This window comes from Lepidochelys kempii, chromosome 2 (assembly GCF_965140285.1).
Source record: "Lepidochelys kempii isolate rLepKem1 chromosome 2, rLepKem1.hap1, whole genome shotgun sequence".
In the NCBI taxonomy this organism is placed as follows: Eukaryota; Metazoa; Chordata; order Testudines; family Cheloniidae; genus Lepidochelys; species Lepidochelys kempii.
The window spans coordinates 122,804,816-122,821,028 of NC_136381.1; the positions used below are offsets into that span (position 1 = coordinate 122,804,816).

At 38.5% G+C, this 16,213-nt stretch overlaps 1 protein-coding gene across 8 annotated transcripts in view; it reads left to right on the forward strand.

Moving 5' to 3' along the window:
- The window catches only part of PIGN (phosphatidylinositol glycan anchor biosynthesis class N), a 169,918-nt gene that overhangs the window by 127,997 nt on the left and 25,708 nt on the right, over nt 1-16,213 (forward strand). For 7 of the 8 annotated variants that reach the window (XM_073332239.2, XM_073332240.2, XM_078851633.1 and 4 more), the window contains 6 exons: nt 1,690-1,776; nt 4,976-5,031; nt 5,572-5,647; nt 7,143-7,216; nt 10,810-10,852; nt 14,066-14,118. In XM_073332239.2, the coding sequence (XP_073188340.1) occupies nt 1,690-1,776; nt 4,976-5,031; nt 5,572-5,647; nt 7,143-7,216; nt 10,810-10,852; nt 14,066-14,118 (389 nt within the window). Of the gene's footprint in view, nt 1-1,689; nt 1,777-4,975; nt 5,032-5,571; nt 5,648-7,142; nt 7,217-10,809; nt 10,853-14,065; nt 14,119-14,551; nt 14,620-16,213 lie in introns of all 8 variants that reach the window. The other variant, XM_073332242.2, reaches the window with a different exon arrangement.

Here is a 16,213-nt window from a genome sequence, read left to right on the forward strand (position 1 = left end):
TTACCCAAAGGAAATATCTGTAGAGTCATTTAATTTCTGCCTGCCTGTCTTTCTTATCAGTGTGGTCTTTTATTTCTGATCAGGCAGACAGGGTGCTGCTAACTGAATTTATGCTAGCAAATTCTTGGATTTTTCCCTCAGAAGGGGTTTACACTATGTATCAATATAATTTCCTTGTCTTTGAGATTTATTATGTCAGTGATGCTCTGAACCCATGATCACATCGCGATTCCACTCTTAGTCTAAGCTGCTGTTGTGCCCTTGAATTGGTTAGAACCAAAATGCCTATTACAGAGCTCTCCAGCCATTCTGAGCTGGGCAGGAGATATAATACCATGCCCTCCCTATTTCCCAGGAATCCATAGTCATTGATGATAATTATAGAGAATCAATGGCAAGGATGCTTTGGAATTTGCCAGAGTTATGTAGAGGGGAAGCTACAGTTCTGAGCCTTCACTGCTTTTGTAGTTTATATGTAGTCAACCCAGTGGCATATTGATACCATGTTGAGCTACAAACTGGGATAGCAGATTTCAGAGATTAATAATGCCTTAGTCAGGGAGAAAAGTCAGGGGGTAAAATTGAGGCAGAAGCATTCACAAATGCTGATCTGGCAATTACTGTATTTTTTTTTACCTGCAGGGATGCAATTTTAAAACTTCAGATACTCTGCCTTGTATCAATAAATGTTGTATTAGAAATGCAAATGATGAATGTTGTCATTTGTTTACATAACTTAACAAGGTGAGGCTTATATGTATCACATGGGCCTGTTTCCTTAAATCTTAAATAGTAGAAATCCCAGCACAATGTGAAAGATGCATGGTTTGGGTTCTGCTTATGAGACCATATGAATCGACTATGAATGAAAAGAATATGTGTAAGTTTGAGGCTGTGATTCGGTAGCGTTATCATTTTTCCTTTACATTTTGTGACCTTTGTCTTGCTTTCAGTGAGAAGAATTCTTTCACTTTATTTTTCTAGTCTTCTTCAAACAAAAACAAGAACAGCTGTACTGTACTACACTACACCTCAAGAGCCCCACTTTAATGTCTGCCAAAAAGTCCTGCATTTAGGAATCCACTCAGGTCTCTGCTGATGTGAGACTATTTTTAAGCAATATGTGGTCTGTATTTCAGATCCACCACATGGGATTTTGCTTTTTCCAATGAAAAGAAGTTCATTGCTGTCTTAAACTCTAAAGACAATTTCTCCCCGGGGTCAAGAGGTGTCATGTCCAGAGCAGAGTAGAGAAGCTGAAGAATCTTTCAGTATCCTCATTCACACCATACCTCACCTTGAGGATAATTGCAGTCTTTATAGTAGGAGATCTTTATCTACCTGTTTTTGTGGGCAGTGAAAATGTATTTTTAAAAAAACACCACCACTTGGGGCAGGGGAAAAGAAAACAGATCAAAATAGTAAACCAAAGGTAGGGGAGTTGTTTCTTACCAAAGACAGCATGAGAAGCTCTGCTGGGTTCATTTGATTAATGATCACTCTACTTATACAATATCTTTGTGGCAGACCCATTAAAGTATAGGAAAAGTTTACAAGCTTCATCACAAATGGATCTGTTTGTTGATGGGAAAGTGAGTTAATTCCTCACAGAATCCACTAAAATATATTCTTAGTATCAAAGTGAACCACCTGACATCATGTATTGATTTCTTCTTGCTATCTTCACAGCTTGCTGTTCTCAACTTCTCCTGCTCTACTGATATAACTCAGTTTCGGCAACTCCACCTGGATGACATCCGCAGGTCTTTTTTCTTTGTATCCTTTTGCCTTGTTTGGAAAGCAGTGCTTATGACACAGTAATTTAGCTTCCAGTGAAAAGATTGGCCAGTGGCACAATGGTGAATTTCAGAATGTACTGTACTTGCTTGGGTTACTGCTGAATTTATACACAAACAGCCTCTTTTAAAGATTTTTAGAAGGTCTTTTCTTGTAAAAGAAGGATTTCTTTTAAAGGCCTTTGTTCTAAATACCAGGCTAATCTTTTGGTTGATCTGCTGATGCACAAGCCGGTTCAAACTGCCCACCTGGAACTCCTTTCTTTGTCCCTTGAGAAAGGTTATGCTAAAATTATTCCTGTTTTTATATTATATTATATTTTATTTATATTTAACATTAAAATATTATAGGACACAAGTTGACCCTCGTGGATGGGATGATAAGCAAACATAGGGCTGGATCCTTCAGACACTAAACATTCCTAAAACTAAATTGTTTCTAATAATCCCCTTCCTCTTTCTTTATCATGAAAGCTGGGTAGCTGGGAGAGAGTGATATGATTGTCACTGGGCTGAGGGTAGGTAAGGGAGATTTGGCAGCCAGAGTAGTGAGTTTGTGAATTACAAGAAAGATTAGAGGGTTTTCTAGGAAGAATTAGCATGGGGTCAGTGGAGAAATAGGTTTATCGTAGTGGGTCGGGCTGAGGGAGGAGGAAAGAGAGAGTTAGGACCTCCCATACGTTTTATAACATAAGAAGGAACCTGGCAAGTTTGGCAGCCTGTCTCCTGAGCTTTTGGTTTGTGCTCTACGGAGTACACAGTGCTTTCGTAGTAGGCACCAGTCTGAGCAGGGTGAACCAAAATCCCAAAGCATACAAAGTTTGAATTCGTAGAATGGAGTGCCCCAAAACAAATGTTTCCCATTGTACACACGATCAATCCCTTTGGAGCCATCCCTGCAGCAGCTGCTGAACCTGCACCTTGCTACCAAATGCTCAACCCCTGCCTTCCAGCTTGACCTGAAAAATGTAGTATCACTTCCTATCTCTGAGAGGGCCATGGGCTGCTGGAAGTGGGGCAAGTCTGGGCAGGCCACCGTGAGGGAGCTGGTGGTGAGGAGGGGTGGTGTTGGCGGCCCCATTGCCCGGTGTGCCCACTCAGATTTGGCCCTGTAGCTCCTCTGTTGTGACAAAGGGGCTGTGGGGCCAAAACTGAGTATTGTGGCCTCCACGCATGGGGGGCTCACAACACTGCTCTGTTTTGGCCCTGCAGCTCCCCTGTCACACTGGAGGACTGGCGGGACCAAACCTGAGGAGCAGTGGGGCGGCCAGTGCTGCTGCTCCTCTCCGCTGCCAGTGGTACGCCCCATGCATAACTTGTGTACAGCTCTTGAGCGCCACTGTTGTAGAACCTCAGGGGCCCAGAAGTGGTCAGATGCTGTCCTTCTGGAGGAAAATCAGAGCTAAGGAAAGAGTGAGCAAATGGTTTTCTGGGTTCAGAGAGCATCCTGAACCTGAATATGATTTAGGTGGGTACCTTAAAAGCAACTTTATTTACTGTACAGTAAGCTTATCTTTTTCATTTACAGCTTTGCTATTTCTTAACAAAACATTTAAAATTTCGCAAAATTAATGGGGTATTTAGCACTGGCCTCATGCAATATTTGAAAATTTAAAAATCAGTTTTTCTTTGATTAAGCAAAAAAAAAAAAATTGAACAGTTTTTAAAGCTCAAATGTAGTATTTCCTTGGGCACACTAAACGAACTGAATATATTTTATTCAGTTTCAATAAAATGTTCACCTTTTTATTGAGAGCAAGTACAATGAATTTCAGCTCAAAAGGTTTTTTGGTTTTTTTAGTTTGGAATATTAATGACTATAAAGTGGTGAAGAAGGAAATGACTTCTTAACTTGAACTGTAATATTGCTACCATGAAACTATTTTAAATTAAAAGAACATGCCAAGATTCCCAATTAGGGCTTGAGAGTTGGCCTATATTGTGGAGCCTTAGGCCTTTGTTAGCCTGATCTTCCAGAAGGAGATTCAGATTGCATATGCTTAGCATCTTGATTAGGTGGCAACCCAGCCCATTGGGCTGTTTCCTGTTTTATTAGAGAATTGTAGCTGTTATAAATCTGACCTGGAAGAATTTTACAGTATTGTTAGACTGTTAGATTACTAAACCTGAAACAGTGTGATTCTGTTGGGAGGTAGATGCTAGGAATTTCTTTATTTGTGATCACATATTCCTTTCAAAAATTTGCTTGCAAATTCTTGAAGACCCTATTGAATAGTTAATATTGAACTTTTTATACTGAGATATTTAAATACTCCATGACAGGAATGAAAAGGTCAGGAGAGGCCATGCCAGCCCCTGCCTTCTCCCCCAGGGAACTCTGGAGGCAGGAGTCCCTTTTCATTACCTTCCCACTTCACAGTAGGGGGAGGAGTTGCTGGAACTGTGGCCAGATTAAAGAGGTAGGAGAGACTAATATAGGCCCTTGGTCTCACCACTGAGGGGAGGTAGGAGCCTTCCATCCTCCCCCTTCCATGGGGTTGTATAGCAGCCAGATTTTACCTTTGTGAAAAGAATATGCTTTAGACCCTTTTAGATACACAGATTCCATCAGATCAGGGTTTTGTCCCCTCTTCTCTTGTCTCTATATTTGTGGAATGTGCAGCAAGGAAGAAGGGCAGATAAGGGGCAGCAATGGGATAATGGATGGGCTGTGCTGTTTGGACAATGAGAGTGTGGGAGGGTAGGCTGGCAATATTTAGTCTTATTTTTAAGACCAACAACCACAGCTAATTCCCCGACAAAGACAAATGTGTATACGTTGATAGATGGACCGCGCTCACATTAAAGTGTACAAAAGTGCATATGTTTGAATGTGTGACTGTATTGTTATGAAGAAGTATATCCACGCCACAAGTTGAACAAGAAAAAAAAAGCTGAGTCCCTAGGTCTCTCAGACAGGTTTTGGGGCAGACTGGTCATTAACCTGATTTTCACATGGGCTCCCCTCTATCAGAATTGGCTTAAAGTCAGAATCTGAAAATCAGTCAGGCAAGGATATCTGATTTCATACTTTTAAAAGTAATGTAAAACTATAACAATAGTAAATGAGATTCTCATAGTGCTGGATTGACAGATAGTTAAAACAAAATTTTCAGCATGTTGTTTTTATTTGATCTTTTATGTAACTTTTGTGTTGGATTTTCCTTAGCTATGTTTAGGTTTTCTTCATCATGACGGCTTTTTTTGGTACTGGAAATATAGCTTCTGTTAACAGGTAAATCTTATTAATGCTGTCGAGAGACATTGAGTGCAAAAGAGAAGACAGTGCAAAAAATACTCAAATACCACACGCCTAACAAAACAGTCCAACATAAGCAAAATAATAAGAATAGTGTAATAATCTAGTGGTGGTTGTATTTAAGTATTATTTTCTATGGTATTTGGTGTAAAGGACCAGTCCTGCAAGATACTGAGTTGCCTTAACTCCTACTTTTAGTTGTTGTTAGTCGGCGTTGAGAGCACTCAGTCCTGAGGAAGAGCTCTGCACCTTGAAGAATTGGGCTGTAAATAATCATAGAGAAAGTCTATGTATCTCACTTTTTTCTAAGTAACACTGTACTTGGGCTTGGACAATAGTACTTGAACAATAGTGGCTTTCATGCTCATATTTTGAACAAAATCTAAAACGTCTCATGAGCAGGAAAAATGAAATGTTCTGCTTTTTTATAGAAAATACTGTTTGCAAAGATAATAATTTTTATTTTATTATTTTAATTTTAATCATTTTAATTTTATTATTTTCATGGTTCTCTAGTTTTGACCCTGCTTCTGTCTATTGCTTCCTGACTGTGTTCAATCCATTTATAATGGGAAGCTTGCTGGTGTGGAAGGTTAGTGATTGCATCTTTGTGCAGTTCTCTCAAAGAATGGATTAATGAGTAATACATCATGCATGCTGGAATTCTTTTTCAATTTACAGAATATATATGTTTTTGAGATTCATTAACCCATTTTATCCTGTCTGCAACTATCTGTTTCTACAGAATTTCTGAAAATAAAACCTGTAAAGGGTGTTTGACTTCAGTATACAGAATACATGACTGACTCATGAGAAATATATTTTATTATATTTAAATAGGAATTTTAAGCATTGAAAAGATGTTGTTAAATAAGTTAAAACATTAAGGGTTTTCCCATTGTTTATAATACACAAATGAAAGCAGGGGAAATATATATTTTATTATCTCCATCCATCTAGATTGTATTAAATAGAAATGTCTTGATTGATTTTTTTTTTTTTTTACTGTTGTCATTTTTGCAAACTTTATCTGATTTTTTAAAATAAACAAATTAAACAGTCTTTTAAAGACTGGATTTCCCATTTCCCTGCCCATGCTGTCATTCCCTGTTTGAAGATAAGGTTTAGGAGTGCTTCTCTGATGATATCTAGGGCAGAAATCATTAGACAGCACTAAGGGACAGCAGTGCAGACAACCTGCTGCTAGATTACGCCTAAAGTAAGTGATATGTTCACCCCGCCACCTCTTTTCCCAAGAAGAAAAGTTGGTTGGACGAGCAACCAGTGTCTGCTCCAGGGCTTTGTTGAATCCAAACCTGCTGGATGCTGGGCAATATTTACCATTAGCAGAACTGAAGCTGCCTTTCTGCCCCAGATGTGACCACATCTGCATCCCAACCTGTACTTTCCAACAGCTGTAAGGCAGGAGCTGGGAAATGGCAGGTTCAGTCTTTAAAAGATGGATTCTTTGTGTACTTCTAGCCTTGAAGTGTGGATCAGTTCTAAAAAAAGAAAATGCAGTGCACATATTTGAGAGGGTTTTTTTTTTTTTAAATTTATTTATTTATTTATTTAAGTTGTGCCGGTTGGCTTAGTTGTGTCCTCTTGGAGGACAGTGAGTGGAGTATTTATTCTTTGTTTGGCTCAGTACTTGCCACATCCAGGCATTTTGTGCGTGGGCTGAAATCATCCTTTCACACTGGAAGTTCCAGGAACTACCATGTAAAATATTGCAAATTCTGTGTGTTACAGCGTTGCTCAAATATTTATCATCAAAGCTAGACTGGATCAGCTGAAACAAGGATAATTAATATGTTTTAATCATTTAGTTGCATGGTGCCTCATAGTTTTTCACTTCAGGTAGGCCATGGCCATAGATTTTGTATCAGTTTACTAAGTATATTCTCTGCCAAATGAGTTTTCACCCTTTGTTTGCCAGTATTTTATTTTTTACGTGTGCTACAATGAAGCTTCCCATAATGGCAATTTGAAAAGGGGGAAAATGTTTCCATGACCATTAGTGATGTTCTGATAGGCTGTTTTAAAAATGTTGCTCTAAACCATAATGTAATTTATGTTTTAAACAGATTGTAATCCCTTTTGTTCTTGTGTCGTGTGCTTTTGAAGCTGTTCAAGTCACAACCCAGTTATCTTCTAAAAGGTATAGCAAATGTTATATTACTGCAGTAGATGGTGTGGGTTTGATTGTGGAAATCAGCTAAACAGTATAATTAGTAAGGGTGTGAAATACCCCGAATCAGACTTCATTTGTACATCAGTCCACTTGCTTTGAAAGAATTTGGATTTATCAGGTATCAGACTAAACTAACCAATGAGCCCCTCTGATGACATAGCTCACTTTTTGCTCACTGCTTACACAGGCTTCAGTGGGAGTTTGCCTCAATAACAAATGAGTAAAAAATTATGGTGGATTTTAAAGTTTGGCCCAGTATGAATGATCAAACATTTTGTTTTCTGCATTTAAAACATAAAAGATACAAACAAACTTAATGTAGAAAAAGTAAGCAATATTTAAATTAGAATTTCATGTTTTAAATTGCATCTCTCCATATAGTACAAATATATTTTTAAATAAACAATGTACAAGCTAGCTAAATGAAAACTTCATAGCACTGACCTCACCGCAAATTGAGTGCTTTTTTAAAAAAAACGCAAACAAGTCTTTGACCAGACACTTTCATTATGGATTTTGTTTCTGCCCTTGCATAGCAATTTAGAGCATACTCCCCTCCAGAGCCTGGAATGGAAACCCAGATTCCTGAGTCTCGCCATTCCTCTGCTGTCAGCAAATATATATGAAACCCATATGTCTCACCCACTTTAGTGCTGCTTAACGTAGAGGATATCAACCTACTACTATCAGTTACTCCATTAGCTCAAGTGATAGAGGTCTCTGTGATCTAAAGGTTCCAACCCTGCCAATGACCCATCTGGATGTCAATACGATTCCATATGATGGAGTTATTGTTTTTTCAGTTTTCTTTTTTAAAAACCTAAAGAATTACACACGAAAAGCTACATTAAAAGAACACTAGTAAGGTTTCAAAATCAAGCCCTCAGAAGTTAGAAAATACCACAGTTAAGGTTGCATGTGCAACTTTAGTCACCTCCGTGTGTGTATGCATTCTGATATAATCTTTAAATGCATTTCATATGGTATTTTTTCCATAGGACCCTGCCTGTTCAGTTTATCGCCCCAGGCCTTTTTTTTACTGCTCATTATTCCAACCTTGCTCTGAAAAGAGAATTATTAATATCCTCATGGGCTTTTCTGCAGAGCCTATCAATATAGTAACTTCACAAACATTAATCAGTCAATCTCTGCAACACTCCTGTAAGGTGAGAGGGCATTATTATCCCCATTTTACAGATGGAGAACTGAGGTATGGCGATTATTAAAGTAAAACATTTCCACTCCTTTTGAGTGCTCAGTCTGAGACAAAAAAGAGATGATTTTTCTGAGTACTTACAATTATATACTCAAAGCACAGGTGTCACTTACTCAATTTGCAGGTGTGAGTGCTCGCACTTCAGCAAATCAGACATCAGAGTCTCAGGTTGGGCACCAAAAAATGCAGAATATGCAATTAGTGACAACTTGTGAAAAGTTGGGTTTACGTGACTTGCCCAGCCTCACACAGGAACTCGGTGCCAGTGGAAGGGAGAGAATCCAGTTCTCCAGATCTGCAGTTAATTGCCTGAACCATGAGACCATGCTTGCTCTTTCTGCCACCCCCTGCTTCATTCACGATATGCTTTCCAACTTCTGATATGCAACAGCCCCCTTTATAACCCAATCCTAATAATCCCAAATAGGTCCATCCCCCTACTTAATGGGACATAAGTTCTATGGAAAAAAATAGCTTGTCATCGTGTAATTAAAGACTGTGTCAGAATGCATATGCACAAAGGGGGCAAATTAAAGTTCCACAGGCAACCTTAATTCTGGCATTTCCTAACTTCCAGGGGCTTGACTTGCAACCAGAATAGCGTTCTTTTAACTTTATCTTTTTGAAAAGAGAGCACTGAGATTAGCACTGTTCTTCTTTTGTAAAATCCTTGCTGCTTTCCAGGTAGGTATGTTTGTACCTGTCAAGAGGCGAGGTTTTTGCTAGGCACATGAATAGCCTTCAATCGCTCTGCTCACTGTAGGAAGCATACTTCATGCTCTTCATGAGAATATTCTGTCTGTGTGGGCTCTTCTACATCTCCCATCAATGTGGTACCTTAGCTGAGCACTTGCTAGATATTGCAAGATTGTGACATCGCTGGCTATTTAAATCAATACGAAGTTTCCAATGGAAAAGATGCTTGTAGACGAATCAGAAAATAGTGAATTTGCCACATCTTTATTAACTAATGAAGCATAATTGGTTTATCAAGACAGTACTAGAAAATATAGCACTAAACTCAGCTTTCTCAAAGGGATAAATCAGTTTTTAGGGCCTGCTAGCTGATGCTTGCAGAGCACTATGATATATGTTTTCTAATGAAGTTTCACATTGTAAATTGATTATATTTTATAATGATAATGCTGTATACATTAAACTATTACAGTTAATGATGTGCCTGCTAGTGGGTCAGCTCTTTGCAGCATTGCTCTAATGCTATTAACTGACAAGCCAGTCATTAATAACTGCTTTCATGTGATCTACTACTTCAAAAACTTAATGTAAAGAGTAAAATATTAAGAAAATGAAAAAGCTTTATTAGTTCTACTTCCTCCCACTTAGTCATTTTACTTGCTGAAATCTACATTTCCAAAAGTAATCCTACATACTGCAGGTTCACACTCCTGGGTTTTTGTGCATTCAAGGGATTTAGGAGCACTCTGCCAAAGCTTTTGGAAACTTCTGGAGCACTTTTACTCTCAGTCAGTCAAGGTGCTGGAGGAGCGGCTCACGTAATCTCATTTAGCAGCTGTCCACCCAGTAAGACCGGTTTGTCAGCACAGATTCGGTCAGCTCTTTATGAAGAATATTCAAGAGAATTTTATGCTCACAAGCATTTTTGTTGTTCTTGAATCCTTCTGGAGCTTCCAAGCCTTCCTACTCTGAGGGTTTGAAGTGGTGCATAGAACTTGTGCTGTAAGGAGTGGATGTCACCCACTGTGCATTCGCAGTATACACGGTTACAGATGCCATGATTTTTAAAGGTTTCAGAGTAGCAGCCGTGTTAGTCTGTATTCGCAAAAAGAAAAGGAGTACTTGTGGCACCTTAGAGACTAACCAATTTATTTGAGCATAAGCTTTCGTGAGCTGCAGCTCACTTCATCGGATGCATCCAGCTCACGAAAGCTTATGCTCAAATAAATTGGTTAGTCTCTAAGGTGCCACAAGTACTCCTTTTCTTTTTATGATTTTTAAACTGTTTTTAATATTCTTTTAAAATATCAGCAGCAGTCATCATTTGACAGGCCACTCAGGTTTGCTGACAAATAACTCACTTTTGGGGTACCCTATTCTGAAACTGTAATTACATTAATGAATAAGTCTCTTTTCAAAGCATCGTGATAAAATTATATGTTCCAAACATGTTAGGCATATCAGCCCTGTTTTGTGTGTTAACTTTTCCCACAAAGTGCTTTGGAAACGTATCTCTCAAAGAATGAAAGCCAACTGCAAGAAGTAATGTAATATATATAATAATTCATATTTATACTTGGGATTCTAATAACTTTGTAATTGTGTCTGTGGCTATCAATTAAGAATTATGGTCTCTCCTTTTTTGCAGCCTTTTCCTCCTCGTTCTTGTGATTTCAGACATTATGGCTTTGGTAAGCTACTATTGGACATTCTGTGCAAATAAGATCAAGAAAGCAGAGTGCTCAGCTAATTCAATCAAGAGATATCTGAATTAGTTACAGACTTCAAAGTTTTCAGAACTAGGGCAGTGAATTGAATCAAAATCCTGGTGTAATTTACAGATAAAAATCCCCATCTTCACGCTTTGTATGTCATGTAAGGAATGCTTCTTAAGAGGCATAATTCTTTTTTACTTCATTTCTTTCACTCTGCTGTTGTAAAGCTAGTATTCCTGGTTTTTAATGTATTTCAAATCAAATGTTCAGGTTAACAGTATGAGAGCACGAGGGAATGCCAGATTTACCTGGGTGCCTGGTCTAGTTAATTTTTCAGCAGTTTCTTGCCTGCTGCCAGAAGAAAAAAGAAAAAACGAGAGAGAGAAATGTGTCACACACTGAACTGATTTTTCAAACCTGTTGTCAGAATTATCAGCGGAGGGCTGGAAAATATATGAGAAGTATCTTTTGTAGAGCAATTGTATTCTTTGTTTGAGGCAGTGGGGAAAATTCACCCCAGCCACTTGTAGACTCATGATCAAAATCATTTAAATAGAGACATCTTAAAAAAAACCTTTACAAATTTAAAGTGACACAATTAATTCCCTAAAAAGTGTCTTCGACAATAGCAGTGCATTGCTATATTATATTATGACTGGAAGGTAAACATGCTCAAAGCAGTGGGCAGGGAGTTATGCTATTTTTGCTCTCACTTCCCACATTCTGTTTTGGAAGATTTACTTCAAAGTGACAAAACCTGCTGTTTGTATTACGTCATTTCACATTGCAGTGTGGTTTAAGAGATTTTACCATATAAGAGAAATAGGAGGTACAAAACATCAGAATGTCTAGTTTGATCTTAGAGTGACAAACAGGCTGGGTCCTAGAAGTATTTTTATCTAATTTTCACATAAAGATTTTTATAAACTGTTTTTTATTTAATAATTTCAGTAGGAAAAGAATTAAAATGTTAATAAAATACGCATATGCAATGAACTACAGAGTTTTGACATGCAGGAATTGTGTGTGTGTGTATACATATCATCTATAGTCATCTTCTTTGTTTCATATATATATAAGATGACTATGGGGGGGGGTATATATGAAACAAAGATGTGTGTTTGTGTATTTATATGTATATATATGAAACAAAGAAGATGACTATAGAAACAAAAATAAAGTGAAATGCATAATGGTTCTTATTCTTACCAAACACTTAATGCAGCCACTAACTGTGTGGAATTTTTTCTTTCTGCTATTACTTGGTGAACCTTGCAGGCGCAAGTTCAGTTGTCTGCATATACTCAGAATGGTGTTTGACCACACAGTTAGTAGAGGTAGCATCCAAATTCTGAGAAGAAGCCAAAAGTGTTGGGTGTACTTATTTGAAAAAGGAGTTAATTGCTAAACTTGCATTATAAATACAGCAGATTTTTAGGGTGATCCTTTAAATGGATTGAGTTCCTCACATACCTCGCTTCAAGGAGAGTATTGAGAATCATTATTCTGTTCTCTCTCATGAAAGGTTTTAAAATATGAACAGTTGTTAGAAATTTAAAGTAGCTTTTGAGTTTATTTTTTTAAAGGTTTGCTGTATTCAACCCACCAGCTTTAAATGCTCCTTTTCAGATGGTGGAGTCTCTGATTTTAATCTTCTGCCCCTGATTTCTGTCTGAAATAATCTTTAAGAAACTAGTTTAACCTAAGGTGTATGTCAGCTAATTGCTGAAGTTTTTTGCTGGTCACTAAAGATTGTTGTGTGGGGGAGATGGGAAAGAGGGTTTCTGGTCACTGGGAGGCGAAGCTGGTCCTTACCTGCCCTAAACCCCTGCTTCTGATGAGTCTTGCACCGCCTTCACTGATAGTACATAACCCGCTTCTCCATGCTGCCATATCCTAACTTCTCCTCTAGCCTGAGAGTCATTAGGGAAAGACACATCACACAGGACTGTCTACCTGGTAGGGAAAGGGGAGACGAGGCAGCCAGGGCTTGGTAGCTGTGTGACTCAGGCCCCGGGATGAAACTCTTTAGCCACTCTGTGGTGCAGGGGGAGCAAGAAGAAGGGGGCAGGGCAAGATTTTTTCTGTTGCTTCATAGGAAGTTGGGAGGATCTTGGTTTTTCTCCTGGGTCTTATTTTGCTTAGGGGTAAAAGTAGGGAACAGGGTGACAGCACAGTAGGTGTGGGTGGGGGAAGTCGGAGGGACTGAGGTATCTCTGTATCACACAGTGGACAAATACACACATTCTCTGTGTTGTAAAACAGAGCTTCTCAAACATTTTTACCTGTGACCCAACATGACACACACTTTTTCTTCTGTTACCCTATATCCCAGGTCCCTTTAGGCTCCATCCCAGAATCCTTCTTGCTGTTTCACCCAAATCCCCCACAATGCAATGTATAGTAATGGTTAATTATTTAAATTTGCTAGTCATGGCCATAGGTGGGAAAATATTGACATTCAGTCCATATAAAATTGATAATTTCACATATTAAACAAAAAATAGAAAAACATTTTGTGTGTGTATATGTGTGTGCATATGTAAAATGAAAAATTATATGAGTTGCACTGTCCTCCCTGCTGAGTATCTGCTTACCCTAATTAAGTCAACAGTTTGCTTTATGAGTGTGTTTTGTAAATCAGGACAAATTTAAAAAAAAATCTATTTTATGTAGTTATATGGCTTCAGTTATCATAGTAGCTGAGCATCTTGCACTTGTTAGTGTAATTTATCCTCACACATACCTGTGAGGTAGGGAAGTACTATTATTCCCATCTTGCAGATGAAGGACTGAGGCACACAGAGAGACTGAGTTACCCAAGGTCATACACGATTTCTGTGGTAGAGTCCCTATAAAACAGCTGTGCAGCCTATTCTGAGGTCACTGCCAAATTTGAGAACCATTGTTCCAAACAATAAAGTTGTTTGGGGGCTTCTCTTGAAGAATGCTCTCTATTAGAAATCCTTTGTGCTTTTTACAGCACATCTTGTTAGAACTAATCAGCCTTTGTTCCTCTTTAGCTGTTTGTTTAGTTCAGTCCAAATGAACATTCCTGGAGGTCTTGCCCTTGTTCCACTTGAAAACTTAGAAACCTGGAGTAAACAACCTGAAAACATTGGTTTTAGTCTTGTTTTTCAAGTTGTGCAATGTTTATATACTAAACAACATTATTTTCTTATTTCACAGCACTTCTTCTTTTTGGTTAAAGATTATGGAAGCTGGCTGGACATCGGAACAAGGTACAGTACATCTCTTCCAGTGCTTTCTTAAAAGGATAGCTTCAGGTTAGTAGGTGCCAAAGATTAGTCAGTTATTATTTATCTGTTAGTGTTCCTGTAATTCCTTCCAACTGCTTGCCCTTCTCTCCCAAAGCAAGTGTTTCATTGCAGCCCTTTTCCCCACTCCTAGTAATGTTATCATCCTAGAACTCATGTTTAATATTGGTTGGCTGTCATGACTAAAAGTGGGGAAATTCATGGATTTAGCATGGCAAAAAATACGAATTTTTTTTTTTAAATAGAAGAGACATGGCACACAATATTTAAATTATTATTATTGTTTATCATTGGAAATTATGAGAAGTCAACTCTTTTACAATTAAAATTGTTAAAAATAATTTAATAGTTGGCAACTATTTAAAACCCCATACACTCCTACGTTGTACATTTATAGATCCAAATTTATGCAGGAGTCATGCTGGAAAGGATGACAAATACCACGGCTTTTCATGGGGAAGAAAAGTAAGTCACAGTTTTTGCCACAGAAATCAGGGCTCTGACTAATATAGACCCTCCCCTGCCCCCCAATCCTGTTTTGTGACCTATGCTAGTCTCCCCAACAAAGACTCCAGTGCAGCGCAGGGGCCACAGAGCCTTATTTGTGGCCACTCCTGCAACAACAAACCAGCATACACCGAATGGAAGGAAGTATTTCATTAAGAGTACAAATTTCAGATGTAGACATCCAAGTAGTATTAGAAATACCTAAGTAAATCATGACAGGTTTCAGAGTGGTAGCTGTGTTAGTCTGCATCAGCAAAAACAACAAGGAGTCTTTGTGGCACCTTAGAGACGAACGAAAGCTTATGCCCAAATAAATCTGTTAGTCTCTAAGATGCCACAAGGACTCCTCGTTGTTTTTGCTAAGTAAATCATGGAAATAGCTTGTTAGTCTGTCTTTAATAGAAACTATGTTGCATTATAAACCCTGCCAATTGTCACATGAAACCCTTGTTCAAATAAAAGTTGAATAGTGACCTATTAATATTTTGCATGCTGTGTCAAGTATATTTACTCTTCTCCCCCTCCCACTTATTTTCAGGCTGTTTGAGCCTTTGCTCTTAGCCACATTTCCAAAGTTCCCAGTGTGCGTAAATTGCAATAGATTAAATAGTGGAAAGAGTATTTTACCATCATACTTCCATGTTCTCAGTCTCTGCTCTGCCCCATTACATTTGGTGCAGGAGGTGAGGGGTGCCGTCCGGGAGCTGATTACATGCAACCTGTATTCTGCCGCTTTGTGTATACATCCTGTGTAGTGAGTGAGTTAAGTCCTGTGGAAAAGATCATATGAGGCCGTATAATTAAAGATTGTATCATAAAGCATATGCACAAGGAGGCAGAATGCACAGGCAACCTTAAACTTCGCATTTTCAATTTTTTGAGTGCTTGGCTTTGCAACCTGAATAACATTTTTTCAGTGTAGTCTTTTTGTATGTAACTTCCTAAGGGTTGTAAGAAAAAAGGTGAATTCTTATGTACAACGGAAACAGTCCCCCCCACCATGCATCATCCGTGGTGTTTTGAACCCTGAACCTTCAGCACTGAGCATAGACCTCTGCCATTTGAACTACAAAACTAAATACATGAGCAGGAGAAGGTGGTAATTGCAGAGAAGGGTTGGACCCCAGGGGCCACATGCCAGGGAGGGTGCAGGAGGAGGATAATCTTGCCTCACTTTTTCCCATCCCTCCCGCTACAGCTGCTTTGGTAGTAGCATGAGCCTAGCCTTGGAACATCGATGTTCACTTATTATTTGGATGCTGCAATAATTTTCCTGAGAAATGCAAGTGTGAGTAGGTAAATCATGATTTTCAATAGTTTATATCTCATCAAAACCTAGATAGAAATTTATGGGACAAAGAAAAGACTCTTCTCTAACCTGAGGGCTTTTACCCCCTGTCCCATTTCAAAGGCCTTTTGCACACAATAAGGTACTTGTTCTAAAAAAAAAGGTTGCAAGAATCTTTTATAAAGGAAAGTGTTAGGCAACTATATAAGGGTCATTACCAGCTCCTCCTGTAATCTTTGTCTGTGGCACAAGCACAAAGAAAAG